We start from the raw sequence: 19,187 nt of genomic DNA on the forward strand, positions 1-19,187 counted from the left end.
GGCTGCACATAAGTGGTCCGCAGGTGCGCATTCGCTGTCAAAAAAAAAAAAAAAAAACGCGCACAAGATATGAAGTTGCAACGCGTGTTTGCATACATAAGATTTTCTGGAGGAGGACAGACATTTGTTTAGAACTCTTAAAGATGTCGAAGAAGCTCCTTTAAGCAATTACTTTGGTGTTCCTCCACCTCCAAACAAATGTCAGAAGGAGTCCGAACCACAAAAGAAGCGCGTATTCTCGGAAAAGTGGTTGCAGGAGGTGAGCTGGCTTCAAACAAATGATGAACGCACAGAGATGTGGTGCAGAATGTGCCGTGAAAATCCCACTCTAGCGGACAAAAACAGTGCTTTTTATATGGACGCAAACGCGCGTTGCAACTTCTTATCTGGTGCGCGTCTTTTATTTTGACAGCGAATGCGCACATGCGGACCACTTATGTGCACCCGTGTAAATAACATAATGTTCTGCCGGCTGTGTTGTTGGTTTTCTCTCGATTTCTGAGTCGACAAGCGCCTTTGTTACTGGGACCAGTCATTTTAAGAAAGGCCCCCATTAGAACCCATGAGAAATGCAAGAAATGCATTATTGCTCAGTCTGCAATATCTTTCCCAGAACAAACACCAATTGCAAATACCATACTAAAAATAAACCTGAAAAAAATCTGTTTAGAACAGCGTACTATGTTGCAAAGAGTGAACCACCACTGGCAAAATTTAGCAGTCTTTGCAAACTTCAAAAAGCAAATGGCCTCGATCTTGGTTCCACTTGTCTCTTACCCGTGACTTCAGTGGAAATTTCAAATTCAGGATCTGACACAGACTGATTCATGTCCTACACAGTTCTTACAAGTTCATAGAAATTTCTGTTCAATTAGAACCAAGTATTTGAGTTGATGATTGTAATTTTTATACAATGTTGTAATTTGTTTTTCAACAATTTTTTGATTAATGTTTTGTTTCCTTTACAATATTATACTTTAATGTATAATATTGTAAAGGAAACAAAACATCAATCAACAAATTGCTCTCTTTTTTATTCGGGCTACTTACATTTATTTTGGGCTACCAAAAACTGAAGAGTCCCTGCCCGAAGGGCTACCAGGGATTTTAGAAATTTTGAGAGCCCTGAGACATATTTATTTTTTTAATTACTTTTGTTTCAGCAACATTAAATTTAAAAACTGTACTTTTGAGTTAAAATATATATTTATAAGTTTAATAAATGACAAATTAAAAAGGCATGAACATTTTTTTTGTATCGAAAAAATATCGAACCGTGACACCAAAGTATCGAACCGAACTGTGAATTTTGTGTATCGTTGCACCCCTAATAACTACCCATTCAATATATACACAGGCATTATTATAGGTAATATAGATAAGATAGACTAATCTGTGAACACCAGGTATGTAGAAGCCTTAATGTAAAGAGCAAAGGAAGCATGGCGGCTGACAGCCCTGAGAAGCAGCTGGTCCTGATTTACTCTGCACACCTATTGTAAGTCATCCTGACAATTTGAACCAATCACAAGTCCACGAATGGAGCTGAACTGGTGCCAATGCTGTGGGTAAACTAATTAGCAGCTACTTTTGTTTGTTTAGGAGCCATCAGCAGAATTTTTGGCAGTGCAACAATTACATTTATGGCTTTGAAGCCCAGTGACTGATACGCTAATCAAAATGTCATCTGCCGACAGCTGGTAAAATTAACTTCCTACGTCTTGATTTCCCCACATGCGGCTCAAGAGGAAGGAGGTGAGGAGTAAGTGTTTTCTCAGCTCACTCAATTACAGGGTCGATTACGAAAAGGCGTGCAGAGATGGTTGGGCTTTTTCGCTGACTCTCTGCTTATTTGGTGTCCCACTGCCAGGCTTTTTGCTGGGTCAGAGCGTTCAGAGCAAACAACAGCAGTTGCTAAGAGTTCATTAAGACCTTACCAAATGACATTGGGGGGACCGGGGGCCCCCAGGCCAACGTGTACACCGTTTTTCTGTGATAGGAGCTCGATATCTGAGGAGGCCTGGGAGGAGATGAAGCAGAACAAACGCTCGGTTAGGGATGTGTGATGTGTATAGCTGCAGGAAAACAGGCCTCAAGGGAGTATAAGAAGAAACCACAAGACTCGCACCAGAAAACAAGCCAAAGATGGACTTTGAAAAGTTTTCTGAAAGTCACAAAGTCAAACTCCAACTGAAATCACAACAGTTCTGACGTTTTGCATAAAAATAAATAAATAAGAAAGCAATTTTCTTACAAATTATTTAAAGTTCTGTTTGTTTCTTCAAGTTGATTTATTCTGCATTTCCTTATTTTTCGATCAAATGCTGGTATAATACTGGTGGATGAAAGTTAGCAACACCAAAGATTCAAATAATGAGATCACCACAAACCTCATTCACACTCATTTTTATAGGTGCTTTTTTCTAAGCATAGCATTCATGCACTTGCTCTTGGAGAGATGCATCACAGGAAACGTTTGGAGTTCGGCTTTTTGCCCGCAGACACTCTGAGATGCAGGTCGGAGGAGCCAGACCGACCATCGGATCAGCAGACAACCCGCTGTACCTCCTGAACTACAGCTGCCACATTTTAAATAGGTGTTTTACTTATGCTTTGGGTCTTTTGGTTGATGGGATTTCACTGTATGGTCATTTCAGACACTGGTAAAGCCCTGTAATCCACTAAATGATGCCCCAGAGATTGGTACCAGTGCCAAAATCAAAACACTTCTGAAATTACTTCTTAGGAGTATAAGCTCTTTAATATGTGCAAATTTGATTAACAATTAGGCAAGTCTAATGCAGTTTGTAGATCACAGTAACAGTTTTATTTTGTTTTGCTTTCAAAGGAAAGGCTTGAAGTTTGTTTTGGGAATCTCGGGAAAAGAAAGGGGAGGTGGTGTTCCATACAAGCCCTCAGTTCCGGTTGTGGAAGCCAGACGAGGGGCAGCCAATTAAAAGAAAGTGAGATACATAATGATGTTTTGAAAAGGGAATCAAGCAAAGATCATATTTTACAAATGAACATAAATGATCCTCTGTGGAAAAACACAGCATGGATCACCAAAGTTTAACACATACGCTTCTTCATTAAACAATGAAAGTGTTTTGAATACCACGACACACACTGATATATGCTTCTGTACGTGCTGTCACCGATCGTCTATCAAGGCAACAGCATGAAACAAGCACAAGCAATAAACACGATAAGCATGGGGGCGGGGTCAGACAGCTAATCTTAGAGAAATGAACCTTACTTGTTGGAGAAGACGTCATAGATACCAACTTTCCCATCATCTGTTCCAAAAGACAAAGATCCCTCTTTTGTCGGATGCCACGCCAGCTACAACAAATGAAACCCTTTTTTTTATGCACTTCATCTTTTGTGTCAGCGAACAGCAACAAGCCTGTAATAATTTAGCCACTATCATCAGCCTCAGACATGATGGAAGCTTGAAGAACAAAATAAAATTTAAAGGCTGCTTAAAGCCGATAACATAAGTCTGACTTTAATGTCCTCTCAAAGTCTCATCAGCAGCTCCGCTGGATCATTTTTAAAGCAGACACTCGGACAGCCGACAAATTGTTTTTTCATCCGAGAAGTTGTTTCTTTACTGATCTGAGATCTCATCCTTTAAACGTCTTTCAGAAAACTTCCTCACACACACACAGACTTTAAAGTGAAGTAAACCATTAATATTCTTCCTGGGTATAAACTGATCATGTCCCTTATTGTCACTAATGGTTAACCATAAATCAGCTGCGCTTTGCAAAAAGAAACTCCTTACCGCTGTGACTTTGGACTTGATCCCCTGCCAGAAGGACCTGACGTCGTACTTGTTCTGAGTGGTCAGCGTGTTCCACACCCGGATCATGTTGTCACCGACACCGAGCGCCAGACATCCAGTACCCACGGGGGAGAAGGTCAGGGCGTAGACGAAACCGCCCAGGGTGGGCAGAGTCCAGCAGCACTCCAGAGAGGCCAGGTCCCAGCACTTAACCTGGAAGAATGAACCAGCTTTCAATGAACTTCCCTCTTTAAAGGCAGTTTAATAATAAATGTCAGAAATCCTTATTTGCTTTCATGCAAAATTCCCACTTTAAAAAACAGGCCAGATGAACGCTGGAACACAGCAGTGCACTCATGGCTAAAAAAGCTTCTTCGAGTGAATCTTAACTAGTGCTGGGAGATTAATCAGACCGTGGTGTCAGACGGTTGTTGCCTTTGGCTTTCGTTCTCCCTCTGGCCAACAAGGAGGTCTCCTGATTCGCGTGAGCCCACTGCCAATTGGGTTTTGTTGCTCGATTACTTTCCACAGAGGAGGATACGGGCTGGCAGCAGCAGCTGTCCTCGCAAGAGCTTTACAGTTAAAAAACACCCACTGGCCTGTACTGAATTCCATACTGGCACAGGCCATGTACTGTAAGTTCAAAGGTCACTCACCTCTCTGTCCATGGAGGTGCTGATGAGCAGCTCTCTGCCATCCTGCAGGTGAACCGAACTCATGTTAAAGACGATCCTGCTGTGGTTCTGACCCTCTGAGGATGTGCCGAACAGGGTCCACCTCTGCTTCCCTGTCTTGGTTAAATCCCACATGACCAACTCACCACTGGGGAGACACCAAAATAAGCCTATCAACTCAATTATCAGCCAAGCTCTTGGATACAGCTAATGAAGGAGCCCAAAAAAAGGAAACTAACGCGAGTACTAAATCCAGCATTGACAAAGCACTTTACCGTTTTACATTTTAATGGGTCTGTTTTATGTTCTATTTTGCTTTGTTCCTGACATTTTGCCAAGAGACTTTCGACAAACACACCTCCAGACAATATCCTGAAAATTAAGAGGCCAAATAAAAAGGTCTAAAAAGCAATTACAAGTGATTTTGCTCCCAATTGTTACAATCCTGAAATAACAATCTTCAATTTCTGCTGCTTGCAGCTACATCACAGTTTCATTGACACAGAGGGAAAAAACTGTCAGTTTTAAAGTCTGTGTTTTTTATACTGAAGGAAAAAATATTAAAGCAGGCAAGTTATGTAAATGTTAAAGTGATGAGGAAAAATTCAAAACGGGCCACAGTTTTACAATCACTTCTTGTCGTGATCATGTTGTTACTCAGTCAACAACCGAAAAAAATCTTCTTTAACCAGTTTGACTGATTGCACACACACTGTACCTGAAGCAACTGGACACGAGCTGCGTCGGCTGTCCCTTCGGCCAATGAACGCTGAGCCAGAGACGCTCTTTCACCCCGGGGTCGACTGCGGTGCCTCTCCTCTTCAGGTAGGGCAGCTTCAGAGTCATGACACCTGCAAGGTGAAGGAGAAGATGCTAAAAGGATTACGTCTTACACCAGGTATGATCTAATCACCTGCGGTAAACCTCTGTCATATCATGGAGTTATCAAAAAAAAAAAGCTTTTTATGCTGCGTGTGGGGAGGGAAATAAAATCTAACACGAGCTTCAGAGGTGATCAGAATTTGTATACACTGTGCTTTTTTTCCCTAAACTCTAACCCTCATGTTTAAGTGAAATTTTAAACACTCATAGTGAATGAAACATTTTCTTCTTCAAGGCTGATTTCTGCAGCATCAATTAAAAAATAAATCTTAAAAATGAACATAAATCCACCTTTTCCCTTGGCTGTACTCCAGAGCCTTACAGTCTGGTCTTTGCTCCCAGATGCGAGATAGCAGCCACCTCCTCCAGACACTCCATTGGTTGCTATTACATGAGAGGGAAAGAAAAAAAGCCTCATATACTTGTGTTGAATTGGCTTCTTCGTGCACAACGAACATATTTTAAAAAGAAAAATAAAGAGGATAATTTAAATACTGCCCAAATCACAACAGCGGTTGCCTCAGGGTGCTTTATATTGTAAGCTAAAGACCCGACAATAATACAAAGAAACACAACGTTACCTTCACCGTCTTCAGGTCTGGTGTAGAGGGCATCTTCATGGGCCAAAGGTGACCACGCCAGCGCATGGATCTCATCGTCGTGTCCACGGAGACGGTGAATCACCTCGCCTTTCTTACTCACATCAATCAGCACGATCATCCCATCTTTGTACCTACAGCAGCATTGTCACAGTTACCGACATCATGTTCACTGAATTTAAATTTTGATTCATTTACAATCAAGACTTCAAATGATCATGAAAACACGTTTATTGAGATTTTTGTCTGTTACCTACAGCTTTGTGAAAGACTTTAAAAGAACTGTAATCTAGATGCTCGACTGGTTAAAAAGGTTTCTTCAGACATTTTTTTCCCTCAAACAAACCTGAGCTCAGAAAGTTGCCCTTCACACGAGTAAAATTTAAAGCGAGTTCTCTCTTTTATGGATAAAAACTACTTTGAAACACTTAGTAGTAGACCCACTTCACTCACTTTATAATGTTAAGGTAACCTTTGACAGTCAGTTTGGTAAAATGCAGAAAAACTACCCTCGTTCATGCAAAGCGCTTTAATGTTCATGATCCAGCAGACTAATCTGTCCAGCGGTCGTCTTTCTTGGTATCCTTACCCAACAGCCACATAGTTCCAGGTATGAGGAGAGCAGGTGAGGCAGAAGATGGTTCTGGGCTCAGGGAAGAAGCTGGTCGTGTCACCCGTGTGGTACCAGTGACAGACCACCACGCCTTTCTCATCCCCGGACACCACCAGGTTTTTATCCACAGGGGACCAGTGCAGCGCTGATACGGAGCTCTGTGCACAAAAAGAGACCCGAGTGAGTGCGTGTCACGAGTTCTTCTTAGTCAGGTGTGTGCTGACGGGCAGTGAGCTGCTTCCAAAGACATTTATAGCAAATACTAAACACCAGATACTATTATCTAAATGTAAAACCCTGTGTTAACATTTTGGCATGATGAATAAACATACTAACGTTTTTTAGGTGTTTCATGATTTGTCAAATAAATATCCTTTCTGGGTTTAAACATCTTCCCAATGATATTTAACCAACATGTCATTACATGCAGTTTATTATTCAGATGAATCCACAGACAAAATACTGCTTTAAGGCATCTGCTCAAGCAAATAATGGAAAATAAATATGCAATGCCCTCAGTAACCTTGACGACTGTTTTAAAAATGCCCTCGAGAGAGAATCACAGAGCTGCTGCAGACGATGTTTTTGCTGCGCATCCCACTGAGTCCTGTCGAGCTCTGATGCTTAACTTTCTTTCTCCAGACCTGGTCAGGGGTCCAGTCTCATCAAGGAGATTGGACCATTTCATATAAATGTGAAAAAAACAACGTGAGACGGCACAACACACATACAAGCTGCTTCCAAGTTGGTGTAGAGCACACAACATCCTGTAGGGGGCGCAAGCACGACACAAAACCTCTTTCTGTGTTAGTGGACACAGGACAGGACACTCACCTGATGAGCTGCGTGCTCCCTAATAAGAGTCTTGCTGCTGGAGTCCCAGAAACGGACACTGCCATCGCTGGAGGAGCTGACACAGATGTGACTCTGCCCTGCATGCTGGCAAAACGAGAAGCCTGACACCAAGTCCTTATGGCCCACGAGCTCACCTGAAAAACACACAGAAAAGGACACTGATTTCACTGCGACTGGAGGATTAATCTGGTTAATTTCAATTATGATTTTAGCTTCCAACAGTTATAAACCCAAGACAAACTGGAGAAAATATACTAATAATTATTACTTTTTTGCTTTCAGCTTCTAACTTAATCTATAATAGTAAATCATGAGGTTTTACTAGATACAAACTTTACATTAGAAATGTATAAAATACAGTAAACAGCTACTAAAGCTCTGAACTTGATGCCCTCTGTGCCCCCTTTAGACTCACCCCTGCATGCTAAAAGTATCACTGCTAGAAAGAGAGCACAGACTTGTGCTGGATTTAAAGTGCCAATCTAAATAAACAGTCCATCTGCATACACGTGCCTTTATTTTTGGCTTCTTCTTAATTTAGTTGTGCTGGCACTTTCGTAAATCAGTGGTGAGTGGGAGAAGTGGAAAAGATTGATTTTCTTCACATTTAAGTGATCCAAATAGATGATTTGATGAAGGACTTTTACTGGTATTTCAATAAGAAAATAAAATATACAATAGGTCTATTTTAGTGAGGGCTTTGTGGTGAAAAACAGCCAGTATTCTGAGCCTGCCTGACCACCCTGTGTCCTTCATCATCCTGCACACCCTCATTTAACAACAACAAAAGGTGAGGCAACAATGAGACAAACTCAAAACAGGACAATATTGTGTATTTTGTTGTACAGTTATTTTATTTTCAACTTTAATTTATATATTTTATCTTATTCTTCCCCAGTTAAATTTACCCTTCATTCTAATTTGTGTTGTACAGTTATTTCATTTTTAACCTTAATTTATATTTTACTCCTTCCTAGTTAAATTTACCCTTTTTAATTTTTCATATTTATTTCCTATCTTATTCATAGCCTTTTCCTTTTTTGTTTTCTTTAGGTCACGAGCAGTTGTCCAAGCATTTCACTACATATCGTACTGTGTATGACTGTGTACGTGACAAATAAAATTTGAATTTGAATTTGAGTGGTTGTACAAGTGGAGGCCAATTACATTTTTCCCGCTTCATCTTTTTTGACTGTTTTGGGTTTTTTTTTTTTTACTAGCATTGCATTTGGCTGGGGTCAGTGTCAGTAGAAAACAGTGGACCCTATAGAACCTGGGCAAGTACTCCAACTTCTCCAGGATGGCACATCACTAAGTTTCACTGCCAGGAGGTTTGTAGTGTCTCCCAGCACTGTCTCAAGAACGTGGAGGAGATTATAGGACACACAAAGATACTGTAGGAGAGCTGGACACAATGCTCGGCCTCTTGTGGTAAGAGTATACAGGCAGTTCCTGGAGAATGAAGAAACCACACTGATTGGCCCGCACCTAAATCCAATAAAACACATTTTTGCCATTATGTTTTCTTCAACCTGACGCTACCTGGGTGTACAGACTAGCACCAGGACAAGCTCCTGGTACAGATCACAGAAAAGATCCCAAAGGATATCCATCGTCTCATTAGGAGCATGCCCTGACATTCTTAGAAATTAATACAAGCACATGAGGGCCATACAAACTACCACAATGGATTAGCCTGTCACTGCATTTTTTTCACACTGACTTTTGGGGTGTTTTTGGTAAGTTCATCATTTTTATTTCCATCGAATGTTGTAAAATCCTTTCATTGGTCACTGCAGCCCATCACAGCCCGAGATCCTCTAATCTCTCCGATTTGGTCAGGCAGATACGTTGTACTCGAGTTTAACGCGGTGTTTCTGGCTGCAGGGACTCAAACATGAATGCCACGATCAAGTCTGTGCTATGTGTGGTGTCCAGCGGTGACTGCTCACTCACCTGCCACTCTGCACGAAGATGCAGACACATCTATCAAGTAGATGATGTTTTTGGCCCCGACGCCCAGCAAACCGCTGCTGCTGACATCACTGCAGCGTGAGCAGTACCAGTTGGGAGAGGCGGGAAGCGACCGTTCCCGCATGACGCCCTGGATACTTTAAAAATATATATTTTTTTTCTTTAATAAAGTCCTAGAAACCTAATCCAAACTTCTCACATGTTACCTGCACTATCGTAGCTACAACACTTATGACCGTACACACAGCGTGGTGTCGTAAATCCTACCGGTGCTTACGACGGAAGCCTAGCTGGGACAATCTAAAATCCCAGGTTGTCGAGTTAAAAGCAATAATTTCCGACATTTATTTTGAACAAAAACAAAAGCTATTTATTAATTTCCCTTTTAATACGACATTTAAATGACGATAAATAACTAAAGTAAAGGAATTACATGCGTTGTGAAAACGCAATAGACTAATATTGACACTGCCATAAAGCGAAGGCATGAATGTCGTAAAAAACCAACATGGCGACTGCAATGACAGGACGTGGTGAGAGAAATGCAGATATATTAGCCAATAGTTGACCGTTTCGTTGTATTTGTATTTATAATAAACCTCGTCTACAGTTTAAGTAAAGTGATGTCTTCTCGTTTTCAGGTGTCTCTTTTATTAGGAGTATACCTTCGGTGTTACTCTCACGGTAAGTGCATCAATACGAGTGGCAGGTTAGCTGTACCGCTAACGCTCTCTGCAGAAGGACAAATCCAGCTCAGATTGGCTTTTTATGTTACCCAGTCCTGCATCATTAGAGTGGGGATTCCGGGTATCAATTGAAGACAGTGTAGGAAGTTATCTTAATTTTACAGCCGCTATTTCTTCAAGTTTAGGTAACCAAGAAACTCAGCATAGTTAGTCTTAGGAGAAAAAGAAGGCTATTGGATTTCTTTAGGTTTGTAAAGACGTTTCATCTCTCATCCAAGATGCTGCTTCAGTTTATAAAAAAAAAGAAAAGAAATGATGTATAGTCCCGCTTATTTAATTTTCTAGTTGGGTTTATATCCTTTGAAGGTAGTCCTGAGGGTCGTTGATCCATTTTTGATCACCCATCATGAGACCATGACTATTATGTGAACACTGGCATCACTGAAAGAGTGACCTTCGTGCTTTTGGTGCACATGTACAGTTGGGTCTTGTCCTGTTGTGAACCGACTGTTGGGTTTCTCCTGTGTGCAGATCTGAGCACTCCTTGCTGTACTGCATGCACTATGTGGCTTAGCTTGTGTGACAGTTGAGATAAACCAGTTTTTGTCTCAGAGAAAGTCACAAATATTTTCTACTATATTTTCTACAAATAGGACATCCCAGTGCTCTTCAGAACCAGCAACACCCTTACTATTTACTCCCCACTCAACTCTAGCGTGCAATATAATGCAGTTAATGTGGAACAGGGTCATTAAACTGAAATGTCTGATTTAGAGGATATGGAAAACAAAAATCTTAATAACCTTTAAACCTTTAATTAGCATATTGAATTTATGTGTTCACAAAAATGTCAGCTTAATGATTTGAAAAAAAAAATGTTTTTGTACATTTGCTTACAGACTGCATGTGCTGACTTATTATTATTATTAATGATGATGATAATGATGATAATAATAATGATGCAACAAATAAGGATCTTTTATTAGGATTCATTATGACGTATTATTTTTCAGTCAGGTTTGTTGTAATTGTGATTGTATGATATTTGTGCCACAATTTATTTGCTTAACAGTTAAAATATTTGTTGGAAATTTGATGGATGTAAAATTATTAACAAGCTGAATATGGCAAACACACAGCAACACCATCGAGTTTAGCTAAAACCTTCATATGAAATTATGAAACAACAAAGAAGAATTCTGATGAATGAAGAGACTCTGTTCTTCCCACGAGCAATTCCTTATAGAACTTTAGGAAATTCTTACAGTGTAACACCAGTGACACAACTCCAGGGGTCCGTTACTTTCTCCTGATATTTTCTAATATTTTATATTTCATGTTGTTATGTTTATTGTATATTTGATAGTCATAGATAAATTATTGCATTTTTTTTTTTTGGAATTCCATAGTGGTAAACCCCCCCCAACATGGTTCAGCTTCAGGGTTAAAGCACCTCCTCAGTTTCTTCTGTCCTGGCAGTAACACATGGTAGCATCTCATCGATGTAAGTTTGGTGGACAGTCTTTTCGGGTGGCTGGGATCTGGTGAGATCCTATTGGCTCAGATCTGCAGCATTTGATGTATATGTCCCGTTGGGTGCACCTCCCTATCTTGGGAGTGATGCTCTCTATTGAAGTTTTTCCTGGGTGGAAGTTTGAAGTTCTTTAATCATCTGAGTTGGTAGAGGCATTGATGGGCTTTCTTTACCAGTGGGGTGTCTAGGATGATGTAAACATCAAGGTATTTGAAGTTATCCAGTTATCCACCAGGGCTCCTTTAATGCTTAGAGGGTAGAAACCTTTCTGCTGTTTCATGTTAATGTCCACTGGGGCTGGGTCATATCATACCGTTCACGGTAATACCGGTATAATGTTGGGCAACGATAAGAAAATGAAATATTGCGATAGAATATGGGTAAAATGCGCATGCACAGTGCCTTTGTTTTCATACGCACATGGCGGAAAAAGCATGGCGGCGACAGAGAATGAGAAGGGCGAAAGTGGATCGTTGAATGAAACTGATGAACCAGTTTGTAAAAATGCTGCAACTTCAATGGTGTGGAACTGGTTTAGCTTTCGTCCGTCAGATACACAACAAAGCACTATTTTTGGTAGAGCATGCTAGCGGGCTGTCGTTATTACTGTTTTTTGGAAAATACGGCGCACTTACAATCAATCCTTTGATTTTTCTGAAAATCAACAGTGCCCCGTATAATCCCGTGTGCCTTATGTTTGAATTCTGATTGTGTTTACTGACCTCGAAACTATTTTATGTACACGGCGCTCGAAAATCTGTCAAATGTTTTAGTGCGACTTTGCTGAGCTACGAAGCCGCACCGCTTGATGGATTGTCGGAGCATTACGGCTATAGGCAGTAGAGGTGGGAATCACCATACATCCACGATACAATATTATTGCAATTTTTTTTAAAATATTTTGCGATATTCAGATTCTGTACATAAAGGTAAACTTTAGCAATATTCATTTTATCTAATATCAAAGTCTCGCACTCAGTCTTTCTCTCATTTCAGTCAGTTTTATTGTTGACAAACTGAATGGTTTGTATTACAGTCTAGTCCAACTTAACTGAATGCAACCATCTGGTACAATTATAGCTATTCTAAACTATGCAATTTGTGAAAACTATGCAGCCCCTTCAGCAACTGAAGAATTTGAAAGTAAATTAAAAAAATATTATTTACATTAAATAAAAAGTTTTTAAACTTAATTAATAATAAAACATGTCTAAATTAAAATAAGTGAACTGTCATGTTTATTGCTGCCAAAAAAAAAGTTAAACACATTTGGACAGTGAAGGAATGTCAGGATTCTTGCTCAGAAAAAAGATCAACATGCTCTGAAGTCGGAGCACAAAAACCTTTTTAGTAACAAAATATCGATTTCTGCTGTCCCTGTATCGATACATTATTAGCAAACAAAATATCACGATACTACACAGTATCGATTTTTTTCCCCCCCCCCTAGTAGGCAGGAGCCTCGCGGAGTGATACGTACTGGGCTTCAACATAATATTACCGTATTGTGTGTGTATAACCTCTTTTTAAGTTTTGTGGATTTTATACATGGTTATGCTGAGGATATGTCGGCCAGTTTCCACTGGAAATGCCTTTTGGTTAAACTGTCAGCAAGGAATTTGCATTTGCACTGTTACATACATTGATGGGTTTGGGTTTTTTTGGGTTTTTTTGCACTAATAAAGTTGTTGAGTTGTAAAGTATTTTCAGATTTATATCGCGATAAATATTTTTGGTTATATCACCCTGCTCTAATGTCCACTATCATCTCATTGGTCTTACCGGCATTAATCTTGAGATTGTTCTCCTTACAGCAGTCAACAGGTGGTTAATCTCATCCTGGCAATCAGATTTGTCATTCTTTGACATCAGATCTGCGCATATTTTAGAGGGTCCAGAGTGGCAGCCAGGGAAGAAGTGATGGAAGTTATGATCAGTTTCTCAGCACCTTTCATGACCACAGACATCAGTGCTATGGGGCAAAAGTCATTTAAGCAGCTGGGCTGGGGTTTCTTGGGAACAAGGACTATTATTGTCTTTCTGAAGCATGTCGGAATAATGCACTTAGACAGGGAGAGGTTAAAAAATTACTGTGAAGGCTAATGAACTGCAGGCTATTTTAAAAAAAAAAAAAAAAAAAAAAAAAAAAATCCATTCTTAAGCCTCCTGTAATTGTCTGACTGGGATTTGATCTGAGTGAAGTTGAGTGCAGTTACCAAAGGGAAGGAAAGGGGGGGAGAAAAGTAAATAGCATACATGAGTTTAATAAAAGAAAACCCCAAAGCACCAAAGACAGGATCCATCTCTTACCGGCTCAATAGTGGAAACAATATTAACAACACCAGAAAGTCTTTATTACAAAGCATCACTTTCCAGTTCCTCCAGGGGGAGTAAGTGATAAGTGGAGTGTTCCTTCCCCCTCTCCTATCCTCCTCATCTCTCTTCCTGGGGAGAACGATGTCAGGACTACCCTGCTTGGCCTGCTGCCACAATGACTTGACTTTAAATAAGTGGAAAATAACAGATGGACAGATGTGGTGTACACCTGCCTCACACTACTGGACTGAACCCACCTCAGAAACATTTTCTCCATGTTCCCAGGTTACAGATTCTAGGTGGCTCCCAGCAGCTCTCATGTCTCCACACCAGCACATCCCTGGAATCCAAAAACTGGGAGAGGAGCAACCTGAAAGTGTATCCACCTCAGCTGCCTGATGAGCCTCGCAGACCAGCAGTGAGTCTTTCTGCCAGTGTATGATGCAGAGTGAAAAGATGTCCTGAACAGGAGCTGATAGAAGTTTTTTCTTCCCACAGGAGATTCACCACAGTAGGAGGCAGATTAAGTACAGCAAAGACAAAATGTGGTATTTGGCTAAAATGGTAAGACGTACTATATATTCAAATCATTCAACAGCTCCATCCTGATCTGTAGTGCACAGCCATAAGTAATAACGTGAACTTAGAGTTAGCATCATATTTTAAAGTTGTCATCTGATCAGAAATGCTCAAGGAGCTATTTCAGCTTCTTTATTTAAAACATTGTAATTTTGAAAAATCACTTTTCTTGTGTCATGATCATCATATATTCAGTGTGTTCTTCATACTTAGTCCTAGAGCTGGGCGATAGAACGATAACGATATGTATTGCGAAATAACTTTTTCTCGACAGAAAAATTAAACTATTGCGATAGACCTCGCCGCTCTTGTCCTCTTACAAAAAAAACAGCCAATCCAAATTAAGTAGTGCAGAGCCGAACCAATCACAGCCGCAGCGTCACGTCACGTGACTTGTTACGTACAGCACAAGTGCCAAGCCGCACATGTGTATTTGTTTTGGGAAGCAGCCACCCGCCGTGCCGCCCGGGTAATGGAGGAAATGAGTGTGCCGACTAGAGAAAAATCAACAGAGAGCGTTACCGAAGAGAAAACCGATGATGGTTTCAACGCCGGAGAGATTGTCGAACGGAAGAGCCATAGAAGTTCCGTAGTGTGAAGGTATTTCGGCTATTTCAAGTCTGACAAAAAACAGAGTAGCGCTCACTGTAAATTGTGCCGAAAGCAAGTCTGGAAATACAATAAAGCGGTGCATGCTCAATCTCTGACTGGAAGCGCTAATTCGTCATTCGGCTTTTGTCAGAATAAAGTAACTGTTAAAACAGTTTGAAAAGCTCAGCTATACAACAAGGAGAGATTGAGAATTTCCTTTTAGTTCTCAGTTTATTTGATATTGACAAAAGTTAGTCAGTTTTGTCTGTTCTTCTGTAAAACAAACTAAGATTTATTTTTAGAATTAATATTTTGTTTCTAAGTGGAATTGACAATTTAGTAGCCCGTTTTGTTTGTTCTATTTTGAAACTTAAACGCTTTAGCAGCTGCCTTTTGTGTAGTTTGCAATATTTGCCTTTTATTTATCTGAAAAAGTCTCATGTTTGTTAAGTACATCTACCCTGTTGAACTTATTATGGGAAATAAATATTTAAATCAAAACAAGCTGCTGATTATTTCACATTTTACTTGTGAGCAACGGCACATTTAAATCTTACAAATATAGTTATTTGGCTTATATCGTGATATATATCGTTATTGCCTGATATGAAAAAAAATCTCATATCGCCCAGCTCTAGTTAGTCCTAGACAATCGGATTCTGTTAAATATGTTCTATCTCAAAACGCTAGACTGTGTATGTGCACACATTCCACTGTGTTTGTGGCACGTGTGCTCATAGACTTGCTCTGGTTTGTAGGCTTAAGCTCAATGCCGGAGTTAAAAAGCAGTCCAGCATCCTGCTGTCCTAACAGCTGTTCAGAAACTTTGATTTCATTATTTAGTCCAGCTGCTTTTTAATTTTTTTCCAGATCAGAGGGATGAGCATCGATGAGGCCATTGCACAGCTGGAGTTTAATGACAAGAAAGGGGCAAAAATAGTGAAAGAGGTTTGGAGCTGCATGTTCACCCTTTTAACTGGTTGTTACCGTGTGTTTGTGTGCGCACAATCTCAGAGTGAAGATTAATCAAATTCCTGTTGGATTAAAGCGTTCCTGGTTTCACTGCTTATGCTACAGATGTTAGAGCTGTGTTCACACATCATTCTAACATCATCCTTTATGAGCTTGAAGTTTATGAATAAATGTTTGCCTGTGTGTTTCAGGTCCTTCTTGAAGCTCAGGAGATGGCAGTGAAGAATCACAATGTAGAGTACAAATCCAACCTGTTTGTAGGTGAGTGTGAACGTCTGCACATTAGTACCAGAGCAAAGCCTCTAGGTAGATGGTCTGCTGTGTAAATGCAGTGTGCTAACCGTGTCTTAACATAAAGTAGTCAAGAATAAAAACATGCACTAAATATGCATGCTTTTAAGTTAAAGCTGCAATATTGTTTAAATATTTATTATTATTTTTGGGACATTTTTCAAAGATTTTTTTTTTTTTTTTTTTCTGAAACAACTTGAAAATGTCAAATCAATTCACACACTCTCATCAAAGGCAAGAAGATGCCTTTAAAAGTGAGCAAATGACCTTTAGTAATGGAAAGCAGGTAGCTTGTTGCCTTGTTTAAGATGAGATGCTGTGCAGAGTAATTCATGTGGAGTTGCAAACATTATTACAGAGAAGCCTGAAGTCCACCGGCACAGCCTTCATTACTTTGGCCTGTTTTCGTCGCGGGGCACTCTTCCAAATTAAAACTTATCCCTTATCTTCCTCTTCCTCCAAATCTTTCGCCCTCTTTCAACTTCACTCTGTTCCCATCCTTTCTTCGCTCCTGCAGCCGAGTCGTATTCCGGCAAAGGGAAGTACCTGAAACGGATCCGTTACCACGGCAGGGGTATGTTTGGCATAATGGACAAAGTTTATTGTCACTACTTCGTCAAGCTGGTGGAGGGCGCACCACCCAAAATTGAGAATACGACGAGCTTTGACCAGGCCAAAGAGTACGTCCAGTCCCTGAAGAACCGAACCATCATCCACAGTCTGTAGAGCAGACATCTGACACCATTTCAATCTCACTGTAACCATTTTTATGTGTATGTATCTTTTTTTTTTTCTGTAAATAAATACATGAGAATTTCTGAGCCTTATTTTTACAACAATATTTTGATGAAAAATACAATTAGCGTGCAGAAATAAGAAGAGACTTAAATTATTATTATTTTTTATTATGTTTCATAATCTGCCTAAAGTAATCAAGTATTATCAGGAAAAACAAGCTTTTATTTTGTAGAAAGAAAGGGCTGAATTTATACAAGTGTGTATTATATAACTGAAGGGGAGTACTTCTCAGTTCCTGCCATTACATATTAAGAATTCCCACATCTTCAACATCTGCTTATAAAGTCAAAGAGTTCAGTGAAATGTGGGCTGATACAGTCAGAAGTTTCAATATAACATCAAACATCCATCCATCCATCCATCTTCATCCGCTTATCCGAGGTTTCCGGGTTCGAGGGGTAGGCAGCCTAAGCAAAGAGGTCCAGACCTCCCTCTCCCAGCCACCTCCTCCAGCTTGTCCGGGGGAATACCAAGGCGTTCCCAGGCCAGCCGAGAGATATAATCTCTCCAGCGTGTCCTGGGTCTGCCCCGGGGCCTCCTCCCGGTGGGACATGCCTGGAACACCTCGCCCAGGAGGCGCCCAGGGGGCATCCTTGCCAGATGCCCGAACCACCTCAGCTGGCTCCTTTCGATGTGGAGCAGCAGCTGCTCTACTCTGAGCCCCTCCCGGATGGCCGAACTTCTCACCCTATCTCTAAGGGAGAGGCCAGCCACCCTTCGGAGGAAGCTCATTTCCGCCGCTTGTATCCGCGATCTCGTTCTTTCGGTCACTACCCACAGCTCGTGGCCATAGGTGAGGGTAGGGACATATCATCAAACATATTGATGATATATTCCAGTAGGGTTTAAATTACTAAAATACCTGATTAACCCCAAATATTTTATGTAAATAAAAGTATTTTTGAGTAGATGTAAGAAAACAAAGAGGATTTTTTTTACTTTTAACAGCTTTGCACACACCACAGCAACGTCTGACATGAACACTGCAATTTGCCTCTGATGTAGCAGTGACACTCCCTCAGCTGTGCCTTTCATCCCACTGCTGCGCACAGTGAGCCACGAAATAGCTGCATGTGTGGAAAAAGCATCCTACAGCACCTCAAGAAAATCTCATAGTCCCTGCAGTGCATGCCCAGGTGAAAACAGACCCCAAGTGTCACCCTGTCACAGCCTTCCTCCTCTGTATCTGGTAAGCATGTTTGGGTGACAGCAGTTGCTACGGCTCCTCCCCTGAAGCAAATCTGCCAGCATTGCTGGTCTTCATCCCTTCACTTCGATGCCAGCTCTGTGAGAGTCTGACTCGCAGACACTCAGAGCTGCAGGAATCCATAAGCTGAAAGTAAGTTGCTTGGCTGGGAAGCCTCGTCTGAAGAATGGAGGAAAAATATTCAGTGTTTACAATGAGATTTCACAGGTAGCAACAGGCGTCTTTATAAAGCTCGGCCTCGTTGTTAACTGTTCAACCTCAATTTGCTACTTGAATCCACTCCTCTGCTGCCTTTGCTTTCTTATCTAAAGCTCCCAAGGAATGCAATTATGTTTGCTTAATGCGGTGTCTTTCATGTGTTCATCTATTTATTGCTTGCCTTTTTCTTTTGGATTTCTCAGACGCAAGCTCGTCATTAATGTCTGTTATTCTCCAAAATAAATTGAATTGAATGCGTTGGAAATGACGCTCAGGAGGAGACATCAAAGTGTTTCCTCATTGGGAATTTGTACTTTCGAAAGGTCGCAGTGTTTTGTCGAAGCCCAGAGCCTTGGTCTCTGCTGTTCCTAATTGGCTTTTATGTTCCTGTCCGTGATGTGAGTTTGTGTATTTGCCTGTCACCGTCCCTCCAAAGCCCGCATCAGGTCTGAGCAGTTCTGAGTGCATTTTCAAATAAAATGCCATTTGCTGGCCCCAATTTCGGCAGACAAGTGCCCTCAATCTCAGGTTGGAGGCTGTCTTGGTCCCACAGCACACATACACAAAAGCACTGACTTCAGCAAACAGCAACAGGCTTTATCTCCTTTTTTTTCTCTTCATTCTCTCTCAG

General features: G+C 40.7%; 2 protein-coding genes across 2 annotated transcripts in view; one reads left to right on the forward strand and one right to left on the reverse strand.

The window, feature by feature from the left end:
* gemin5 (gem (nuclear organelle) associated protein 5) overlaps positions 1-9,675 on the reverse strand; it is a 25,267-nt gene extending 15,592 nt beyond the window's left edge. Inside the window, exons 1-10 of the mRNA XM_040032544.1 lie at positions 9,367-9,675; positions 7,390-7,544; positions 6,532-6,713; positions 5,925-6,076; positions 5,635-5,727; positions 5,180-5,312; positions 4,444-4,609; positions 3,788-4,000; positions 3,257-3,342; positions 1,938-2,020 (exon numbers count right to left, since the gene is read on the reverse strand). Coding sequence (XP_039888478.1) covers positions 1,938-2,020; positions 3,257-3,342; positions 3,788-4,000; positions 4,444-4,609; positions 5,180-5,312; positions 5,635-5,727; positions 5,925-6,076; positions 6,532-6,713; positions 7,390-7,544; positions 9,367-9,508 — 1,405 coding nt within the window. The 5' untranslated portion in view covers positions 9,509-9,675. The remainder of the gene's footprint in view (positions 1-1,937; positions 2,021-3,256; positions 3,343-3,787; positions 4,001-4,443; positions 4,610-5,179; positions 5,313-5,634; positions 5,728-5,924; positions 6,077-6,531; positions 6,714-7,389; positions 7,545-9,366) is intronic.
* A 172-nt stretch (positions 9,676-9,847) lies between these two features.
* Positions 9,848-17,180, forward strand: mrpl22 (mitochondrial ribosomal protein L22). Its single transcript, XM_040032557.1, has 7 exons — positions 9,848-9,917; positions 10,026-10,068; positions 14,206-14,338; positions 14,419-14,484; positions 15,961-16,038; positions 16,254-16,323; positions 16,871-17,180. Exons 1-7 carry the CDS (start codon positions 9,893-9,895, stop codon positions 17,077-17,079), a joined length of 624 nt encoding a protein of 207 aa, XP_039888491.1. The 5' UTR covers positions 9,848-9,892; the 3' UTR covers positions 17,080-17,180.
* Positions 17,181-19,187: the final 2,007 nt, after the last annotated feature.

The sequence above is a fragment of the Simochromis diagramma genome, unplaced genomic scaffold (assembly GCF_900408965.1).
Source record: "Simochromis diagramma unplaced genomic scaffold, fSimDia1.1 OVJJ01000216.1, whole genome shotgun sequence".
NCBI classification, from domain to species: domain Eukaryota; kingdom Metazoa; phylum Chordata; class Actinopteri; order Cichliformes; family Cichlidae; genus Simochromis; species Simochromis diagramma.

Excerpts from the sequence above, each read along its gene's own strand:
- mrpl22 (XM_040032557.1), top strand. The coding sequence starts at position 9,893 with ATGGCGACTGCAATGACAGGACGTG. Across the intron at positions 10,069-14,205 it reads CCTTCGGTGTTACTCTCACG|GTTACAGATTCTAGGTGGCT; the intron begins GTAAGTGCATCA and ends CCATGTTCCCAG. Across the intron at positions 14,485-15,960 it reads TGTGGTATTTGGCTAAAATG|ATCAGAGGGATGAGCATCGA; the intron begins GTAAGACGTACT and ends ATTTTTTTCCAG.